At 55.9% G+C, this 16,612-nt stretch overlaps 9 protein-coding genes across 9 annotated transcripts; 4 read left to right on the top strand and 5 right to left on the bottom strand.

The window, feature by feature from the left end:
• Positions 1 to 91: 91 nt before the first annotated feature.
• On the bottom strand, positions 92 to 1,815 carry B0T15DRAFT_420711 (peroxisomal membrane anchor protein conserved region-domain-containing protein). Its single transcript, XM_062865543.1, has 3 exons — positions 1,651 to 1,815; positions 1,259 to 1,581; positions 92 to 1,204 (listed from the first exon to the last, which is right to left on the bottom strand). Exons 1-3 carry the CDS (start codon positions 1,688 to 1,690, stop codon positions 515 to 517), a joined length of 1,053 nt encoding a protein of 350 aa, XP_062719250.1. The 5' UTR covers positions 1,691 to 1,815; the 3' UTR covers positions 92 to 514.
• Positions 1,816 to 1,992: 177 nt separating this feature from the next.
• Positions 1,993 to 4,797, top strand: B0T15DRAFT_439019 (HEC/Ndc80p family-domain-containing protein). The gene is made up of 3 exons (XM_062865880.1): positions 1,993 to 2,208; positions 2,269 to 4,211; positions 4,281 to 4,797. The coding sequence occupies exons 1-3, from the start codon at positions 2,164 to 2,166 to the stop codon at positions 4,480 to 4,482; spliced, it is 2,190 nt and encodes a 729-aa protein (XP_062719249.1). The 5' UTR covers positions 1,993 to 2,163; the 3' UTR covers positions 4,483 to 4,797.
• A 322-nt stretch (positions 4,798 to 5,119) lies between these two features.
• B0T15DRAFT_486871 (membrane-associating domain-containing protein) lies at positions 5,120 to 5,656 on the bottom strand (the record flags this gene model as incomplete). The annotated part of the gene is made up of 2 exons (XM_062866391.1): positions 5,120 to 5,514; positions 5,572 to 5,656. The coding sequence occupies 2 exons, from the start codon at positions 5,654 to 5,656 to the stop codon at positions 5,120 to 5,122; spliced, it is 480 nt and encodes a 159-aa protein (XP_062719248.1).
• Positions 5,657 to 7,015: 1,359 nt separating this feature from the next.
• Positions 7,016 to 7,938, bottom strand: B0T15DRAFT_496020 (putative methyltransferase-domain-containing protein; the record flags this gene model as incomplete). The annotated part of the gene is made up of 2 exons (XM_062867146.1): positions 7,016 to 7,733; positions 7,793 to 7,938. The coding sequence occupies 2 exons, from the start codon at positions 7,936 to 7,938 to the stop codon at positions 7,016 to 7,018; spliced, it is 864 nt and encodes a 287-aa protein (XP_062719247.1).
• Positions 7,939 to 8,307: 369 nt separating this feature from the next.
• Positions 8,308 to 9,470, top strand: B0T15DRAFT_486869 (homoserine dehydrogenase-domain-containing protein; the record flags this gene model as incomplete). Its single annotated transcript, XM_062866390.1, has 2 exons — positions 8,308 to 8,350; positions 8,410 to 9,470. The coding sequence occupies 2 exons, from the start codon at positions 8,308 to 8,310 to the stop codon at positions 9,468 to 9,470; spliced, it is 1,104 nt and encodes a 367-aa protein (XP_062719246.1).
• A 90-nt stretch (positions 9,471 to 9,560) lies between these two features.
• B0T15DRAFT_275941 (uncharacterized protein) lies at positions 9,561 to 10,142 on the bottom strand. The gene is made up of 2 exons (XM_062863516.1): positions 9,863 to 10,142; positions 9,561 to 9,800 (listed from the first exon to the last, which is right to left on the bottom strand). The coding sequence occupies exons 1-2, from the start codon at positions 9,968 to 9,970 to the stop codon at positions 9,594 to 9,596; spliced, it is 315 nt and encodes a 104-aa protein (XP_062719245.1). The 5' UTR covers positions 9,971 to 10,142; the 3' UTR covers positions 9,561 to 9,593.
• Positions 10,143 to 10,850: 708 nt separating this feature from the next.
• On the top strand, positions 10,851 to 11,918 carry B0T15DRAFT_496017 (uncharacterized protein; the record flags this gene model as incomplete). The annotated part of the gene is made up of 1 exon (XM_062867145.1): positions 10,851 to 11,918. The coding sequence occupies one exon, from the start codon at positions 10,851 to 10,853 to the stop codon at positions 11,916 to 11,918; it is 1,068 nt and encodes a 355-aa protein (XP_062719244.1).
• An 831-nt stretch (positions 11,919 to 12,749) lies between these two features.
• On the top strand, positions 12,750 to 15,096 carry B0T15DRAFT_275791 (uncharacterized protein). Its single transcript, XM_062863514.1, has 7 exons — positions 12,750 to 12,788; positions 12,858 to 13,048; positions 13,188 to 14,016; positions 14,073 to 14,301; positions 14,353 to 14,409; positions 14,471 to 14,785; positions 14,842 to 15,096. The coding sequence occupies exons 2-7, from the start codon at positions 12,982 to 12,984 to the stop codon at positions 15,037 to 15,039; spliced, it is 1,695 nt and encodes a 564-aa protein (XP_062719243.1). The 5' UTR covers positions 12,750 to 12,788; positions 12,858 to 12,981; the 3' UTR covers positions 15,040 to 15,096.
• B0T15DRAFT_275810 (uncharacterized protein) lies at positions 14,949 to 16,530 on the bottom strand. The gene has a single exon (XM_062863515.1). It carries the CDS (start codon positions 16,237 to 16,239, stop codon positions 15,154 to 15,156), a length of 1,086 nt encoding a protein of 361 aa, XP_062719242.1. The 5' UTR covers positions 16,240 to 16,530; the 3' UTR covers positions 14,949 to 15,153.
• Positions 16,531 to 16,612: the final 82 nt, after the last annotated feature.

Raw genomic sequence — 16,612 nt, 5'->3', positions numbered from 1 at the left:
TTAATGCCCCCAATCACGTCTCAGTAGCAACCTGGAATCTGCCATTTTTCGCAAGCCTACCCCTTCCGAGGGGATGCCGCAAACCGCAAACCCTAAAATCCTGGCTGCTGGCTAGGAATGAAGGAGATGCGATTGGAGAGGATACTGTAAAGCAACAGGGGTTTGGGCTACTACACTATTACTATCAATGATGCCTATCCCCGCCCATTCCGTTTAAATCATCACAGATGAGAGCCTCATTCTGCCGGGAAGCGAACAACTCGCGACGCGGAGCAACCTCGTTCGTTCGGCAAACATCTTAATTCAAACCACTTGAAGAGCATCCGACCTGCCTGCATACCGGCTAGCCCCAACGATCAAGAGACACATGTTTCATACAGCTCGGCTTCCCTAGAGCCCGTGACTTGCGTAGTGTACATTAAATAAATCCAGCAAACGCTTGATATCCGAAATGTATCACTCTAGTCCCGCTCCACAGTGCGACACCCACACTCACTCATGCGTTACTCCAGGTTTACTGCGTCTCGCTGCCGCTTCCAGTGTCCGTGCCATTAGCAGCAGACGAGCTGGTTGACCCCGCGCCCTGGGAGGCCATCAATTGCCACGAGGGGATTGATGCCTTGGCTTGCATCCCACTGCTGAAGGGCGAGCTGCGGTTGGCATTGGAGAGGTAGTCCTGCTGCGCTGGCTTCGGCTCCTCCCTGGTCTCGGTGGCGGCCGCGTTCTCAGCTGGCGCCGGGGTAGCGGCAGGGCTGCTAGGCGTCGCATTGCCGCTGGCGCCCGGGCGCAGGTAGTTGCTGACGCTCGTTGACGTCGCGGTCGGGTTCATGCGCTGTGTGATGAGTGTCTTCAAGCTCTTGAGCTCGGCGTTGACCTCCCGTAGTCTGGTGTCGGTCAGGTCCTTCTGGCTGCTGAGCGCCCGTGGGATCGAGTCCTTGAGGTTCTGCACGTCGTCCCTGACCCGCTGTGCCTCTTCGTCGCGTCGTCGGTTGGCCGACTTAAGGTCGGCAATGACCGTCTCGAGCTCATTAAGGGCCGTGTCTAACCTCTCGGTGCGTTCCTTCTCTGCGGCCTTGAGAGCTTCCGTGTCTTTGGCGAGCTGGTCGACAAGAGCGAACGTTTTCTCGAACTGCTCGTCGATGGACTTTTTGTCTTGCTCGAGCCGTTCTGGTGTAGGTGGCGCGATTAGGGGGTAGACATAGCGCTACCGCCATGTTAGCCGATGCGAGCGGATTGCGGTGACAAGGCACCTCCTTACCTTCCCCAGAGTGTAAAGGCCATACGACACCCCGCTGACCACCGTCGCCATAATGAACCAGTCTCTCCAATCCCGCCGTGGAACTGGCTGAGGCGGTGGTTGCTGCCACCCATAAGGAGGATACTGTGGCGGATACTGTCCGTAGTAGGGCGGTTGTTGCGCGACGGCGGACGTCGTCTGGGGTGGGTATGATTGCACAGGAGCGGTCTCGGAGCCCACTCGCGAGAGAGCAGCGTTGATCTCTTCTTGCGTGAGGTTTTTCGCCTGGAGGAAAGCAACTTTCTTCTCGATCGGAGACGAGGCGACGGAAGGGTCTAGTAGGACTGAGCCAAAACGGTCAGCCACTTTCGTTGTCTAGTTGCCACTGCCAATGCCAGCGTCAGGAAACTTACACTTGGCCGCCGACGCGACCAGATCCTCACGGATGGCCATTCGAAATAGTACGACCCCAATGTGCTTCGGCAAAACGATTGAGATATCTGATCAGCTTCAAGAAAGGGAGCTGCACAGGCGTGACCAGAATGGCTGATGACAAGAGGCTGGAAAATGGGATGGCGGATCACAAGCCGAGGTCCCTAGCAGCAGCCGACGTGCTCCACTAAGCGGATGCCAAGCACTGACCCCGGACTTGGACGTAGTGTCACGTGCTGCGGTCTAGTCGCGAAGTTCTGCTGCACTTTATGTTGCAGGGGTCTGAGCGCGACCGCCCAAAGCCCCGCAGTTGTTTACCTGGGCAACGGGATTCAACGCCGTCATTACACACATCTTTTTGTTACGCGGGCGCGACGTCTCACCATTATTGGCTTCAACTTTGCGATCCACCAGCAAGCTGCCCAAAAGACTTGGCTCCGACCTCTTCTAATTTAATAACAGGCGCATAAGGAACGCTTTTCTGGCTTGTCGCCATGTCGCAAGACAATGGCATTTGGAGCGTTCGAAGACCGAGAGAGGTACAGTCGCAAAGTTATGCGCACATGTCCCTCATACCACTGACACAAATTGCTACACAGACTCTAGGGGGCCTCAACTTCAACTCGGGTATCCCACAGCCGCCGTCCGCCATAAAGCGATCGAGCACGATCGGCAGCGCCAGCCATGGCCGCTCCGTGTCTGGATCACGGCATTCGCTCGCCATGTCGCGCCCGAACCAGCCCTTATTCCAGCGCTCCTCGTCCGGCACCAACATCGCTGACATCGGCCTCTCATCGGTCAAGCGCGCTTCCGTTGCGGGCTATAACCCTCCCAGCTCAGGGGCGCTAAAGGGGTTTCACACCCCCGGCCCATCCACCGATAATGAGCGCCGCAGCAGCATCTACCGCGCGCGCCCCTCAACGACCGGTGGCCCCATGGGCGGGCATCAGAGCTTCTTCCAGCAAGCGCCGCAGGCAGCAGGTGTGCCACGAGACCCCCGGCCGCTCAAAGACAGGTCATACCAGAACCGGCTCGGGCAGGAGCTGGTCGAGTATCTGGCCAAGCACAACTTTGAGATGGAGATGAACCACAAACTGTCAGATAATTTCACCAAGTCGCCAACGCAAAAGGACTTCAACTACATGTTCCAATGGCTGTACCACCGTATCGACCCCAGTTATCGCTTCCAGAAAAACATCGAACAGGAGGTGCCACCACTGCTAAAACAGCTGCGGTACCCCTACGAAAGGAGCATCACCAAGAGCCAGATTGCGGCGGTGGGAGGGCAGAATTGGAGCACCTTCCTTGGGCTATTGCACTGGATGATGCAGCTGGCGCAAATGTTGGAGCGGTATTCGCTCAACCAGTACGACGATGCGTGCTTGGAGGCAGGGGTCGATGTCGCGGGTGATAACATTATCTTCGATTTTCTGACGAACGCCTACCAAGACTGGCTAAACATGGACGACGAGACCGGGGATGAGGACGTGGAGAAGGCACTGCAACCACACATTCAGGCGATGGCTCGGGCATTTGAGCGCTCCAACGCCAAATACATCCAAGAGATGGAGATGCTCGAGGGCGAGCATGCGCGCCTGAAAAAGGAAATCGAGGACCTCGAAAAGTCGACACCGGACCCGGCCGTCCTAGACAGCCACTTCAAGATCATGGAGGAGGACAAGGCCAAGTTTGAAGAGTACAACACAGTGGCCACACAGCGATCGGAGAAGTACGAGGGACGCATCCAAGTCTTGCAGGAGGAGCTTGACAGGCTCCAAGGGGAGCTGAAGGAAGCTGAGGAGGAGCGGCGCCGGCTCAAGGAGGCTGTGGACGACCAGGGGATCAGCATGCAGGATATCGACCGCATGACTGCCGAGCGGGAACGTCTCCAGAAGAGCATCGAGTCGGCAGAGCAGCGGTTAGAGGACGTCAAGCGAAAGGTGGCGGAGAGGGAGATGGAGGCTAGCCAGCGACTGGACGAGCTCGAGCGTATGGTCGACCGGTACAATACAGTAGCATACCAGATCGCCCTGATCCCCCCCACAGCAGCCAATGCCAAGGGCCAGGACTACGAGCTGCAGGTCACCGTCAACGAAGGTCCCAACTTCACGTCTTCCCAGATGCAGGGCTCGTACGGGCCCGGCGAGAGCGACCGGCTCCTCGCCGATGCGACTACGGGCTACCAGCCGGCGCACATCCTCAATCTGGACCTCAGGGGGCAGGTTAAGAACAGCTTCCTGGCGCTGCGCAAGGAGATCTCGGAGAGGCGCAAGGCGGCGCTCGACGCCATGATGGAGGACCACGACCTGCTGGATCGGGCCAAGGAGGCCATCGAGGACAAGCGGAACGAGGTTGAGGCGCTCGAGCACCGCGTCCGCGCTGCCGAGGAGGAGTACGAGAAGACGAAGGAGGTGACGATGGCGCAGAAGCTCGCGTCGGACGCTCAGATCGAGAAGATGGAGAAGGAGCTGGCCAAGATGCGGGCGCAGTTGTCCGAGTCGGTGCAGCTCATGGAGCAGAGGGAGATGAATACCAATATTGAGTACGTATTTTTCTGTGGGAGGGATCTCCTCAGAAAAGAGAAAGAATCCTTGGCTAACGTTGATTCTAGGTATGAACAACTGACGCTGCGAGCGAATGCGCTGCGCGAGGAGCTGCACACCGAGACTATGCGCATGCTCAACGACGTCATCAAGTTTAAGATGCACATCCAGAAGAGTCTAGAGGAGTATGAGAGCTTTGTGGCGGACGAGTTGGAGAAGGAGCTGGGCAGCGACGAGATGAGAGATGATACCCAAGCCTTGGATGCGTGATGTCTTCCTGTTTTTACTTGGATTGTTTGGTTATGTCTGTATGTCACCAGTGACGTCGAGGGAGTTCTTTTGTTTTAATGCGTATGGCAGGGTTGGGGCGGGGGTTGTTGGCGCAGGTAGAATGGTTGGGAAGGGGGGGAGGGAATGGTGTATCCATGGATGTTTGGGTATGGAAACAGGCAATATTGTCCGTCCTGTGGGTTTTGAGTCTCCAAATCCAAATGTAAGAGGCAGACCAGGGAGCAAGGAGGGCAAATACCACTTATCACCCAAGTCTCCCATTGGGCTGAGCGCACAAGTTAACACCACTGGAAGAGTGTAGCATCAGGTAACCAGCTTAACGTGAGTTCTGAGTTGATCAAAACGTTGAACCGAGAACATGCACCGGGTAGCATGTACTCCCAACGCTTATTACAACCACGAAACTTGGCCCACGCAGTCGGATACGGGTATCTTAAGTTCATCATCATGACATTCGGCTTCTCGGCTTCCGTAACAAAGCCCATGCACCCTACCCATCTGTCCATCCTGCTTCGAGCCCACAAACCCCTATATCTTCAGCCCGGACACGTTGTTGAACCTGCTCAACCCTGAAATCCTGCCTTCGCTCAAACCGGCTTTGCCCTCCAACACCACGCTATACGCCGAGCTGGGTCGGAGGCTTGGAAGCGTGATGCCCATTAGCCGCGCGCTGCCCGTTGCCCCTCACAAATCCAAGGCCATCGGCAACGAGGAGAAAGCAGAACAGCGCGAAGAGGAAGAACCCAAAGGCGATTGCCGCCTGGGAGGAGCCGCAATACGAGTTACCGCTGCAGCTCGGGATCCCCCAGTACGCGGCCAGCGCGATGGAGCCGCCCAGCCAGAAGATCGCGGTGATGCACTCGAGGGCCAGCGCGGCCATCGGGATGCGGTGGAAGAGGCCCGGCAGGTAGCGGGGCGCCAGAGCGAGAAAGGCGAGCACGAACAACGACCAGATGGACGCGAAGTGCAGGAGTCTTAGCCTGGCTGGCGCGTTCCAGTCGCCGCTGATTACTGGGGAGGAAAGTGTTACGTTGGGAACAACTTCGATGTTGGAGTTATGGGGCTTACGGTATGCTGTAAGTCCCAGCTCGGCAACAGCGAAGACCGCCGTTATGGTTTGGGCAATGGGAATGGAACGCTCCTTCATGGCCATTGTTTGTTTCTTAAGTCGAGGGTGAAGCCCGGGAGGAAGCGTGATCAGGGAGGAGAACGCAGGTAGGCGCCGTATATACAAAGTGAGGGTTGTGGATGGTAGGATATGGAAAGGTTGCTTCGGGCTTGCAGGAGGCTGTTGTTATCGTCCAGATGAATGCTTTATTTGTGTCTGCTTGAGGCTCCATGGTCTGACTGTGAGCAAGTTCGAATTTATACTTGACATAAGGACTTGCTGCGCGATGCCCGGCCCGGCGTCGGGCCCCGGCCGGGAGGCTGAAAGTCGATGAGAACGGCGGAGGTCAGGGCCGGAAAGCTGCTGGGGAGTCTCAAGTAGACCGAAAACTCGGAAGTGGATACCCGCTGCGAGATGGCCATAACCGATGTCCACGGGATCCCGTGTCTGCGTCAGTGGTCGTATTCCTGGGACGTTAGCCGTTAAGGAAACTGCGTGTTTGGGATGGCTGGGGCGGCAATGCGGGAGCGCTGACATGTGCCAAAACGCTGGGCTGGGCAGGGCCAAATGACATGACGTCTTGCCGACCCAAAACGGTCACGACTGCGAGCAGAAAGTCAAACGCTGGATATAGGCCTCTACATTAGTGTACCAAAAGCTTGGGATAAACTTGGAAAATCCCATGTTGGGTTTGCGCGCCGAACGCGTATGCGCAGCGGAAGCGCCAGGAGAAAACAATCTGGCGAATAACCCTGCTCTTTAGGTACAGTACCCTCACAGCGATAGGATGATCGGACAACTCCGCTGTTTGTGCGTGGTACTATGTTGAGGCGTGGTCAAATTCGGTTTGGGAGAATAGCCAGTGGTTTTTACTCAAGGCCATTGTATACACGCCAAAGCAAAGCACCACCCACCACTACCTTAGGCTCCTGGTGAAAACAATGAGAGAGTCCAGCTTTATTGGGATAGCCAGGTTAATTTGCACTAGTTATTCCCAGTGCCTCGCGCACCGAAGAGTGCCGGGCTCGAGTCCAACCTAGGACAGGGGAAGGACCGGGTGACGTCGCCGCGCTGCATTACCAGCCTTCGGTGTCGAAATGACCCTAGGTCTCTCTCATACCCGGCTACCTTCTCTTCCATTCAGGAAGATGTGCTAGCTGGTAAGCCTTCGGCAGTTTGTGTGCATACTTTATGCTTTCCCATATCCTCCTTCCGCACAAAGGCCACTCTGTAGGCCCACGCGCTTGACCACTGTCTTCTGCCGCTGTTCGACCATAACCGGCGGCGACAAGGTCGTCCTGAAGCTCAGCGAAAGTGACGCTGGACTTGCGGCCAAGATATGCCAAATGCCGGTTCAGCATCATATCACTCAGGCCTTCATCACCCATCCCCTTCCGTCGGTGGTCACCAAGCAGGATCCTCCAACCTCCTGAACAGTGCAACATGCTTCTGCCCCTTGTGCCTCTCCACCTTCTTGCCCTCCTCCGTCTCTGTCCGCATGATCTCCACACACGGATCCGCCTCCTGCTCCTCCTCCGACACGCGCTCAAACGACGGGTGCGCCTCAAAGTGCTGCACCATCCACTCGTGCAGGTCGGGAACGTCGGTGATGGTGTACACGATCCCACCCGGACGCAGGACATAGGCGTACTCGGAGTTGAGTGTGGTCGACACGATGCGCTGCTTGTGCTTGCGCGCCTTGAAGTGCGGGTCCGGGAAGCAGATGAACACCTTGAAGAGCTGGCCCTTGCGGAAGAAGTTGGGCAGGAACTTCATCGTGTTGGCGCGGAGCACGCCCAGGTTGCGGTAGAGCTTGGCCTCCTGGTTCTGGAGCCGCAGCGCCTTGATCCGATCTTCGACGTACTGCGTGACCGCGTAGCGGATCTCAAGCCCGAGGATCAGCTTGTCGGGCATCGTGGGCCCGAGCGCGACGAGCAGGCCGCCGAAGCCGCAGCCGATGTCTGCCACTTCGACCTCTTTGGATATCCTTTTGGGCCTCAGTGGCGCCGAGACCAGATCTGCGGGGGCTTCTGGGGCCGCTGGTGTTTGCTGGTCTTGAGGCTCGTCAACGACATAGTCTGGGTACAATGATGACCAGTCCATCTGATCAGGGTGAGGAGGACTGTATACACAGTGAGCGTCGACTCCCCACCGATCAAGCTATATAGTCGTCTCACTTACTATATTAATTGATGGTCAGAAAAGGGGTTGGCATGAGCCCTTTGGCGATAAAACTTCTTTCTTGGCAGCTCAGAGACGCCTTCCTGCCTCAGCGCTGCGCGATAATCCGCGCGCTTCTGTCTCCTGTCCTTTTTGGCGAAGCCCATCTTGTCAAGTTATGGGAAGTGAGCTCTCGATATCTAGGGAAATAATTTCGTTGAATTTGTCTTGGCTGCGGCTTGTTGTCGGGTCCAAACATGAGGCAAGTGATGGGGTGTGAAGTACGAACCTGTAAGGCCTTGAAGCGTAAGATTCTGTTAGTTACCGGTACTTGTACTTACAGTACGGTATCCACAGATCTGGTTTAGGTGGATCTTCACCCCACGTCGTCAAGTACGGATTACAATCGCTGCCCCGCTATCGGCGTCATGGCGATATTTTAGGAGTCATGAATGTGCCCCGCGTTTCGATGCTCTTCACGACTTGAAGATCAATTGAAATACTCTTTCGCTGAGAGGGTAAACGATACAAACACAATGGCTTCAGCTTCAGTTCGGCAGGTCAACATTGCCATCATTGGTACACCAACGTCGCAGCTTTCCCTATCCCTCAGCCGAGCTGACATCCCACCTTCATAGGCGCTGGAGGGGTAGGAAAGTGCTTCCTCTCCCAGCTCGAGCAACTGGCCACCCGCCGCCCGAACCCGAAGCTCGTCCTCACCTACATCTGCACGAGCAAGAAGGCGCTCTACAGCACCGACTACATCGCCGTCGACATCAAGAACGTCACATCCTCCCTCGCCTCTTCGCCGCTTGCCCCGCTGCCCCTCACCAAGCTTGCCGACTTCCTCACCAGCTCGGGCTCCAAGACCGTGCTCGTCGACAACACCAGCTCCCAAGACGTCGCCGAGGCGTACCCGCTTTTCCTCAGCCGCGGCATCAGCATCGTCACGCCCAACAAAAAGGCGTTCTCGGGCTCCTACAAGCTGTGGCAGGACATCTTCGGCGCAGCAGAGAAGTCCGGCGCCAAGGTGTACCACGAATCGTCGGTGGGCGCCGGCCTGCCCGTCATCTCGACGCTGAAGGACCTCGTCGATACGGGCGACGAGGTGACCAAGATCGAGGGTGTCTTCAGCGGTACCATGTCCTTCCTGTTCAATTCGTTTGCCCCGACCTCGGGCTCCGGCGGCAAGTGGTCGGCGGAGGTGAAGAAGGCCAAGGAGCTGGGCTACACGGAGCCTGATCCCCGGGACGACCTGAACGGCCTGGATGTCGCACGGAAGCTGACCATTCTCGCGCGGCTGGCGGGGCTGCCGGTCGAGTCTCCGACGTCATTTCCCGTGCAGAGTCTGATCCCCAAGGAGCTGGAGACGGTGGCTAGCGGGGACGAGTTTCTGGAAAAGCTGCCGGTCTTTGATGCGCAGATGGAAGAGACGAAAGCGGAGGCTGAGAAGGAAGGCAAGGTGGTGCGGTTTGTGGGCAGCATTGATGTGGCCACGAAGCAGGTCAAGGTCGGGCTCGAGAAGTTTGATCTATCACACCCCATTGCGGCGCTCAAGGGCAGCGATAACATCATTAGCTTCTACACTAAACGGTATGGAAGCAACCCGCTGATCATCCAGGGCGCTGGGGCCGGCGGCGAAGTGACCGCAATGGGCGTGACCAGCGACCTCCTAAAGGTGCTTTCTCAGATCGCTTAGTCCCAATGTCGCCACCGCTAAACATAAGTCAAAACATCAATTGAATCAAACGCAGAATGCCATGCAGTGACATACGCCCTTCCCGACAGTGTGTGTGTCTGACCACGCCCGTGTCGTTGAGCGTCAATGCTGGTTCGTCTTCTTAACCCCGGGCACGCTAGTCGAAGCAATGATGTCAGTTGACGGTGGTCGCGGTTTTGCGTGGATCCCGTCCGTCTGCATTATGGACTGTGCACGCCGGCTTGCAGCAGCATGTCTCCATAGCCACAAAACCACGTCGTAGATGACCAGCAAGGCGATTGGCACGATGGGCAGCAGGCCAAGAGTAATCTGAGCAATCAGCTGCAGTCCCTAGTGTAAAGCACTCTGGAAGGCATTGGCGGTGGACTCACAAAGAAGCTGGATATCATGCGAATAACATATCGGTATTCGCTAGGGATGACGCTCAGCTCGGTAATCCACCCATACCAGTTGGCGATGTCTGAAGCGTAGTTGGCCATGTTGTTGAGGTCTGTAGAGCTGGGAGTCCGAGAGGCTAATGGTCACCGGAAGCTGACGCCACTGCAGTAGGCGATAACAGATGGCTTTCCGACATCAGCCGTGATGCCGATAATGGTGGTGTGTGCAGCGAATGTTTGCGACAACGATGTTGCGGTCGAGATCCGTCTCAAGCTAGTCACGTCAGCTCGCTGGTTGTCCGAGACAATGTGGCAGATTCAGCGAGCTGACTTTCCATCGGGTTGAGGTTCAAATAAGCGAGAATTACGACTTGTGAAGCAAAGTGGACAGAGGATGCGTTTGCGATACGGAGAATCAGGGATGCATACCGTACAAACTCGCGAAAATGGCAAATGCTACGTGGGGCTCCAAGGGTTCATGTGTGGGGTTTGATCGGTCAGATCATGCCCGGCCTCGACGCTCGCGCTCTTTTGACGCTGAGGCACGTGACGTGAGGCCGACTCGACAACCGTGCGCAGGATGGAAGGCTGGAGCCCACCTATAGGATCCCGCGCATCGCACCCCGGCGACACCACGTAGCATTTGCCAATTTCGCGAGTTTTTACGGTACCATGGAGGTGGTGATTATCACCGTTGATTTGCGAGGGTAGGTGGCAGGTTCCACTGTTCCAGGCCTGGACTGCCCCCACACATGCAGCTGGTGTGGGTCAAACCAAACGGCACCCTTGCTCGAGCCTTGGGCCCGGGTGCCCGGGTGCTTCTCCGTTTCAATTCCGCAACTCTCGAATCTCCAGGACACCCGACATCTCAACGAAGGACGATACCAAACACTTTTGTTTCGCTTCACGGCATTTCAATCCTCCTATGCAGATACAGTCCCAACATCAACACTTGCACGGACAGCACGCGCCAACTAGTAATATGGGTCAAGCCAAGGAGGCGGCTGTTCCCCTCAGCGCCAAACGGAAAGCCGAAGTTCTTGACGATGCAGCGCACAAGAAGCCAAAGAAGGGAATGGCTTTCTCAGGAGCTTCAGACTTTGCTTCGAACATAAACTCTCTGCTTGGCGTCGCGGAAATCAACAAGGCATTGGCAGGAAATTCATCAGCCACAAGCACCACCGGTCGAACCCGCCCGTCGAAACTGAAGACAGACGAGCTATCCAACGTCAGAATCAAGCGCAGAGAATCTTCCCGTGCAGAAGCCAAGGATGGCAACAAACTTACCCTCAAATCTCCTCTCGGCACAGAACAGAGCAAAGCGGAGCTCGAATTCGCGCGCCGCAGAATGGAGTCCAAGGCGCGCCTCTACGCCGCAATGCAACGAGGCGATTATATCGGGCGCGAGATCGGTTTGGTTGATTTCGACCGAAAGTGGGCCGAATCGCAATCGAACAAACCCGCCTCACCCTCCTTGACATCCTCAGACTCCGAAGCCTCTGCAGAGGAAGACAACATCGACACGACGCTACACGAATACACGGACGAATTCGGCCGTGTCCGACATCTCACTCGCGCCCAAATCCTCCGCCTAGAAAGGCGTTCTGCCCGCGCCGCAGCATCTGCGACCGAACTCGAGCACATGTCGGCCCGCCCCAAAGCTCCCGAGGAGCTCATCATCGGCGACGCGGTGCAGGCGGCAGCTTTCGCGGCGCAGGACTTGGAGATCATGGAGACATTGGCGCGCAAGCGCGACCGGAGTCCGACGCCGCCAGATCCAACGCACTACCAGGCGGACAAGGAGATTCGGACCAAGGGGGTTGGATTCTACAAGTTCAGCCAAGAGGAGAAGAGGAGGGAAGAGGAGATGAAAGCGTTGGAAGAAGAACGAGTCAGAACGGTGCGACTAAGAGAAGAAAGGGAGGAGCAGAAGAAGAGGAGGAAGATGGAGATCGAGGCGAGACGGAAAGAACTCGCCGAGCGGAAGGCGAACAAACTGACGGAGACTTTCCTGGATGGCTTGGGGAAGGATCTAGCTGGGGGCGGTTAGGATGCACAACCACGAGATCAACCTTGCGTGAAGGTTAGGGTCCGGCTGAAGAGGACTTGCGCACCACAGGACAAATTGCCCCGGCTTGTTGCCGGAACTCAAATGACCCCGTGGATGAAGCTCGGTCCGGCGTGTCTGGCCCCCAGGAAGCAACGTCCCGTGGTGCTGAGAGCAATATCCGCTCTGGGAATGCGCTTGGTCGTCTACCTTCCGAGGATGACGAGTAGGACGCCGGGATTTGAAAAGCGGACTTGGTGCCATCAACCCTTTTGGGGGGTGGAGCAACGCTACAACGCTAGATCCTAGGATCTTTACAAGCTGGAGCTTAAATACGGATTGTCCGCTCGCCATAAGGACATACCTTTACGACAATGGGCTAGCAGCATGCTTCGGCGTAATGTCATTTGTTGATAGTTCGCGATATCCAGATAAGTTTTCCAACCGAATTCCCTCATGCATGCGTTGTGCAGCACTTGTGTTACCGTTACGATACAGTGGCGACTCGCTTCGTCCAAGGCATGAGATGCGTACTCAGGTTAGCGCTCTGCCTACCCGTAGAGAGATCTGCTGTCAATTTACCCAGCTCGAGTACGACGCTTGCCTTTTTGTCTTCCGAGTCGAGCTCCGCCAGAATATGAGGATAACTTAACTGAAACCTACCTAGGTAGGAGGTGTCATTAGACGATGCCGAGAGCGCGACTCTGCGTTGGAAGCAAGTGGTGCCGCGGAGTCCAGCTATGGGCGGCGGAACCCCTTCCAGGTTAGTTCATTGGCTCAAGAGCCACCCACACATCCTTTACAGACCGGAGATTCGGGCGGTTGCTGGACGCGCCAGGCAGGTAGCGAAGTCCCAATAGGTTTCTCCGTAAGGTAAGCATGTACGAATCTCGGGCTTGTTCGGTTCATATTGCTGAGCTGACATGAAGTGGGACTCATCAGAACTTGAAGCCATAAGAGCCTCTTGCACAACCCCAATCATCATTTCTCGCCTATCGTTGCTTCAACCTCGTGTGAACGCGCTGCCCAAGCTACTTGAAACGCTGCTTCCAAGCGACAGGATCTCATGGCTCGTCGAACTTCCGAGAGTATGGACTGGGACTGGTACCAGTCCAAGCCCGCGGAGGTTGATCGTAGGCCAACGTTACTATTCGTGACAATCCCCGCCCCAGCCCAAAACGCATCTTGTTACCCCGTGTCAGGGGAGCATAATATCCATTAGTGGTGTATCCTGTGCCTTTGGTCTCGTTAGCTTACACTAGGTATTTGCAGCGATGAGCCCGTTTGCTAAAATCACATTGGGCCGCCTCCAGGCCCAGTCGACCCTCGACAGCCCCCACGAGTCGACCAAGCACGACTCCTCTCGACCTCGAAGTCAAAAAGGGGCGCCGCCGCCACGCGCACTTTTTGGTCCGGTATTGTTTTCTACTTCCCAGAAACGGATCGACCCGAAAGCCGACTACCGGTCACTACGACGGGCTAGCCGCATGCGCAAGAGCTCCCCGTCCCTGTCGCCAGACCGACATCAAGAGCCTCTCCCGAAATCCCGTGCTCTCCGATTCCTACTACTACCGTCGTCATCACCCGATCTTCAAACAGAATCCGCGAACGCAGGTGAGGAGTCGGGTGACGACTCCAGCATAATCAACCGCAATGTCGGCCGTCCGAGGGGCCGTGCAAGGGGGAGAAATCCAGAGGCGGAGAGCACTGAGAGCCATGACAGTGAATATGGAACGGAGCGCTTTGCGACTTACGCATCTCGTATAGCCCTGGTATCTCTTTTCTTCGGTGGAAATTTCTATTACAAGGTGGTGTCAGTCAGCAGCTCGTTACTTTGGGCCTATGTTGTCTTTATCTTTCCCGGAAAGAGAAACGGACGATCCGGTCCCAAACCCATCCGCAGCGTTAGGGGACTAGTCGTCAAGTTGGTCGTGGGGTTCGTCAAGGTTTCTTGTTTTATAATGCTGCTGGCCTGGTGTGCAATGCTCAGCCCCCTCCAGATATTTGTTCCAACACTCATGGATGCTTGGATCAAGTATTCAGAGCATCCCCCCTTCAGGTCTTTTGAGGTTCTCTACGAGCCCAGCGATCCTGCTGTCGAGTAGGCTCAACCTGCGTCCCTGCTTTCTCTTGTTCCTGTTAAACTCACACCACCAGTGTTTTCGCGATACACGGACTTGGGTCAAACCCATCGAGCGCTTGGCGATACGTTGGCAACGGGACGGAAGTCTATTGGCTGCGAGACCTGCTTCCCCAGCAAGAAGGACTCTCGAGGATAAGGGTAATCATGGTCAATCACCAGACGAGATGGGACTCTCACTCGCCTGAGGTTGATTTCGATGTCGTGGCAAAGATGATGCTAGATGATATCGAGCATCTGCATCATGTGGGCACACATAGCGCCCTGTCTTTCGATTCAGTCGCTGACAGCAGCCAGAAACACCGTCCCATTATCTTCATTGCCCACAGTTTTGGTGGATTGCTCCTGAAAAGGGTACACCCTCCCTTCAAAGGTCCTCCTCTCCTTGAACCATGAGGCTAACAAGGCCTCCCAGAGCCTGGTCCTCGCCAATACCGTATCAAAACACATTGCTGAAATGACGAGGGGCATCCTCTTTCTCGGAGTCCCACACTACGGTACCAGAGCCGCATTTGTTGCTTCCATCCTAGCCTGCACAGCGTACTGGCGCGGGTCCTCAACAACCATGCTGGAATACATGGCTGAGGGAAGCCTGGCCGTTCACAACCTTGATAACGAGTTCTACGAGGCATACGCAAGGCCTGGCGCAAATCGCGACTATACGGCACCGTACATATGCAACTTTCTGGAAATGCGGCCTGAGCACGTTGGAAAACTGTCACTGAGCCCGGTGGGTAATTTCTTCAAATAAATGGTGTGCGTTAACTTTGCTAACACGGTAAACAGACAGTTAACATCAAGTCCGGAACGCTCCGCTACGCCAAGGATGTGCTGCTCGACACCGACCACCGGGGACTTAATAAGTTCCGGTCGTCGGATGATCCAAACTTCGAGAAGTTCCTGAGGCACTTCCGCCAGGCGTTTACTTGGAAGGGACATGACTCCCGGCAGGGGGCTTCACGCCGCTGGCTGACCGGAATGTAGACCGTCGACGAGGACCCCGTCCTCCGCACGTCGCGAAACCCCTTTATTATCGGCCGCGCCCTTATACCCGCCCAAGGCACCAAGCGGCAGAGTGCTCTTGATAAACCCCCGAAATCAGCCAGATGCCCGCTTCACGACGACCTGCTCTCGAGTTCCTCCGTCTCCTCTTCTCTCCACATTCGGCGCCTCAAACTCTGCGCGACTCCGCCTCCACGACTGATACCCATACTGGAATTGCCATAACCAGACAATAACCGCGATCCCCGCGAGCCCGACAAACAAACCCACAATAACCATAATAATAGCAACCGAGAACCACGCGCTCACAGCCACGAAGACGTCCCACCGACCACCAACACCCTCGGCAGCACCACCACTACTCGTGGCAGCGAGCACGACCTGCATAGCAGACAAGATCAAGGACAGCGTCGCGAACAGAAACACCAACGGCGCGGCGAACTCGTTCAGGAACTGCGTTGTCTGCCAGTACGGCGGCTCGTAATACAGCCTGTGCAGGAAACTTCCCCTCTCCGCCGCGGCCCTCGGCTGGAATAGTCGGACGGCCCAGTTCAGCCAGGCCAGGCGGAGTTGGCCGAAGCGCCATCTGGGAGATACTTGGGCTTCGGTGATGTCGGAGAAGTGCCGGAGGAAGGTTGAGAGTGAGGGATAGGTCATCTCTCCTGTCGGTTGGGCGGCGTGTGAAGAAGACGGTGATGATAACAGTGATGATGATGATGATGATGATGATGATGATGATGATGATAGTATTGGGATGAGTTTCGCCTCCTGGGCTAGGATGAAGTCGGAGTGATGACGGATGAGCCGCGTGTAAGACCGCACGAATCCCAGCACCTCAGCTCGGTGCGGGCTTCCGAGGCTGAGATGCTCGTTCCAGAAGGAGTGGCTGAGCAGGTAGTGCGGTAGCGGCTTGATGTAGACGACACCCTTATTCCAGACCAGGTGCAGACCCGGGTCTTCCGTGAGAACTATCTTGCGGCCCTTCTGGAGCTGTTTGTGGATGGGGTCGATGTTGTGGCTCGACTTGCGAGCGAAGAAGTCGAGGTGCGGATACAGTTCGTCCAATACTGCGCAGGAGAGCTCCTCGCCGAGATGGCTGGCAGCGCCAACATGAATAGCATGATCGGACAGGTTGCTAATCAGTTCATCGGCCTTGGGGAATGGGACCTTGTCAGCGGCCATTTTGACCGTGGTTTATTAAGGCGTGGAAGTATCTGCAAGTACCTAGTCAACTTGACCAGTTGGGTTGGTGTACGATTGGGGAAAGGGGTTAAGGTATTCAGGCGAAGAATAGGATATCTCGTGCGGGGGGTGACCGTATGCAGAAATACGGTAAGGTAAGATAACCATGCACTACTCTTGTCTCAGCTTGCTGCAGTGATACCCAAGCCCTCGGCCCCTTACTGGCAGGGTTGGCAGTAGGGTCGCTGGAAGAGGAATATCAATGTAACTCGAGAGTCCATTGATCACCACACTGCATGCTCTTCCGGCAGGTCACTCAATATTGCAGATTCAGATTCGCATACTTATGGTTCCCGTGCCTTAGAAATTATTA

This window comes from Chaetomium strumarium (genome assembly GCF_033439665.1).
Source record: "Chaetomium strumarium strain CBS 333.67 chromosome Unknown B0T15scaffold_6, whole genome shotgun sequence".
Taxonomy (NCBI): Eukaryota; Fungi; Ascomycota; class Sordariomycetes; order Sordariales; family Chaetomiaceae; genus Chaetomium; species Chaetomium strumarium.
This window is presented reverse-complemented; position numbering and strand designations above follow the sequence as displayed.

What these genes read in the sequence shown, in the direction of transcription:
- B0T15DRAFT_275941 (XM_062863516.1), bottom strand. Translation starts at nt 9,970, where the DNA reads ATGGCCAACTACGCTTCAGACATCGCCAACTGGTATGGGTGGATTACC. An exon ending in GCATGATATCCAGCTTCTTT is followed by an intron (nt 9,801 to 9,862) that starts GTGAGTCCACCG and finishes CTGATTGCTCAG; the next exon opens with ATTACTCTTGGCCTGCTGCC.
- B0T15DRAFT_275810 (XM_062863515.1), bottom strand. Translation starts at nt 16,239, where the DNA reads ATGGCCGCTGACAAGGTCCCATTCCCCAAGGCCGATGAACTGATTAGC.
- B0T15DRAFT_420711 (XM_062865543.1), bottom strand. Translation starts at nt 1,690, where the DNA reads ATGGCCATCCGTGAGGATCTGGTCGCGTCGGCGGCCAAGT. An exon ending in GGTCGCGTCGGCGGCCAAGT is followed by an intron (nt 1,582 to 1,650) that starts GTAAGTTTCCTG and finishes GTTTTGGCTCAG; the next exon opens with TCCTACTAGACCCTTCCGTC. An exon ending in GCCTTTACACTCTGGGGAAG is followed by an intron (nt 1,205 to 1,258) that starts GTAAGGAGGTGC and finishes ACATGGCGGTAG; the next exon opens with CGCTATGTCTACCCCCTAAT.
- B0T15DRAFT_439019 (XM_062865880.1), top strand. Translation starts at nt 2,164, where the DNA reads ATGTCGCAAGACAATGGCATTTGGAGCGTTCGAAGACCGAGAGAG. An exon ending in GCGTTCGAAGACCGAGAGAG is followed by an intron (nt 2,209 to 2,268) that starts GTACAGTCGCAA and finishes ATTGCTACACAG; the next exon opens with ACTCTAGGGGGCCTCAACTT. An exon ending in GAGATGAATACCAATATTGA is followed by an intron (nt 4,212 to 4,280) that starts GTACGTATTTTT and finishes CGTTGATTCTAG; the next exon opens with GTATGAACAACTGACGCTGC.
- B0T15DRAFT_275791 (XM_062863514.1), top strand. Translation starts at nt 12,982, where the DNA reads ATGGCTCGTCGAACTTCCGAGAGTATGGACTGGGACTGGTACCAGTCC. An exon ending in ATATCGAGCATCTGCATCAT is followed by an intron (nt 14,302 to 14,352) that starts GTGGGCACACAT and finishes GACAGCAGCCAG; the next exon opens with AAACACCGTCCCATTATCTT. An exon ending in GTGGATTGCTCCTGAAAAGG is followed by an intron (nt 14,410 to 14,470) that starts GTACACCCTCCC and finishes AAGGCCTCCCAG; the next exon opens with AGCCTGGTCCTCGCCAATAC.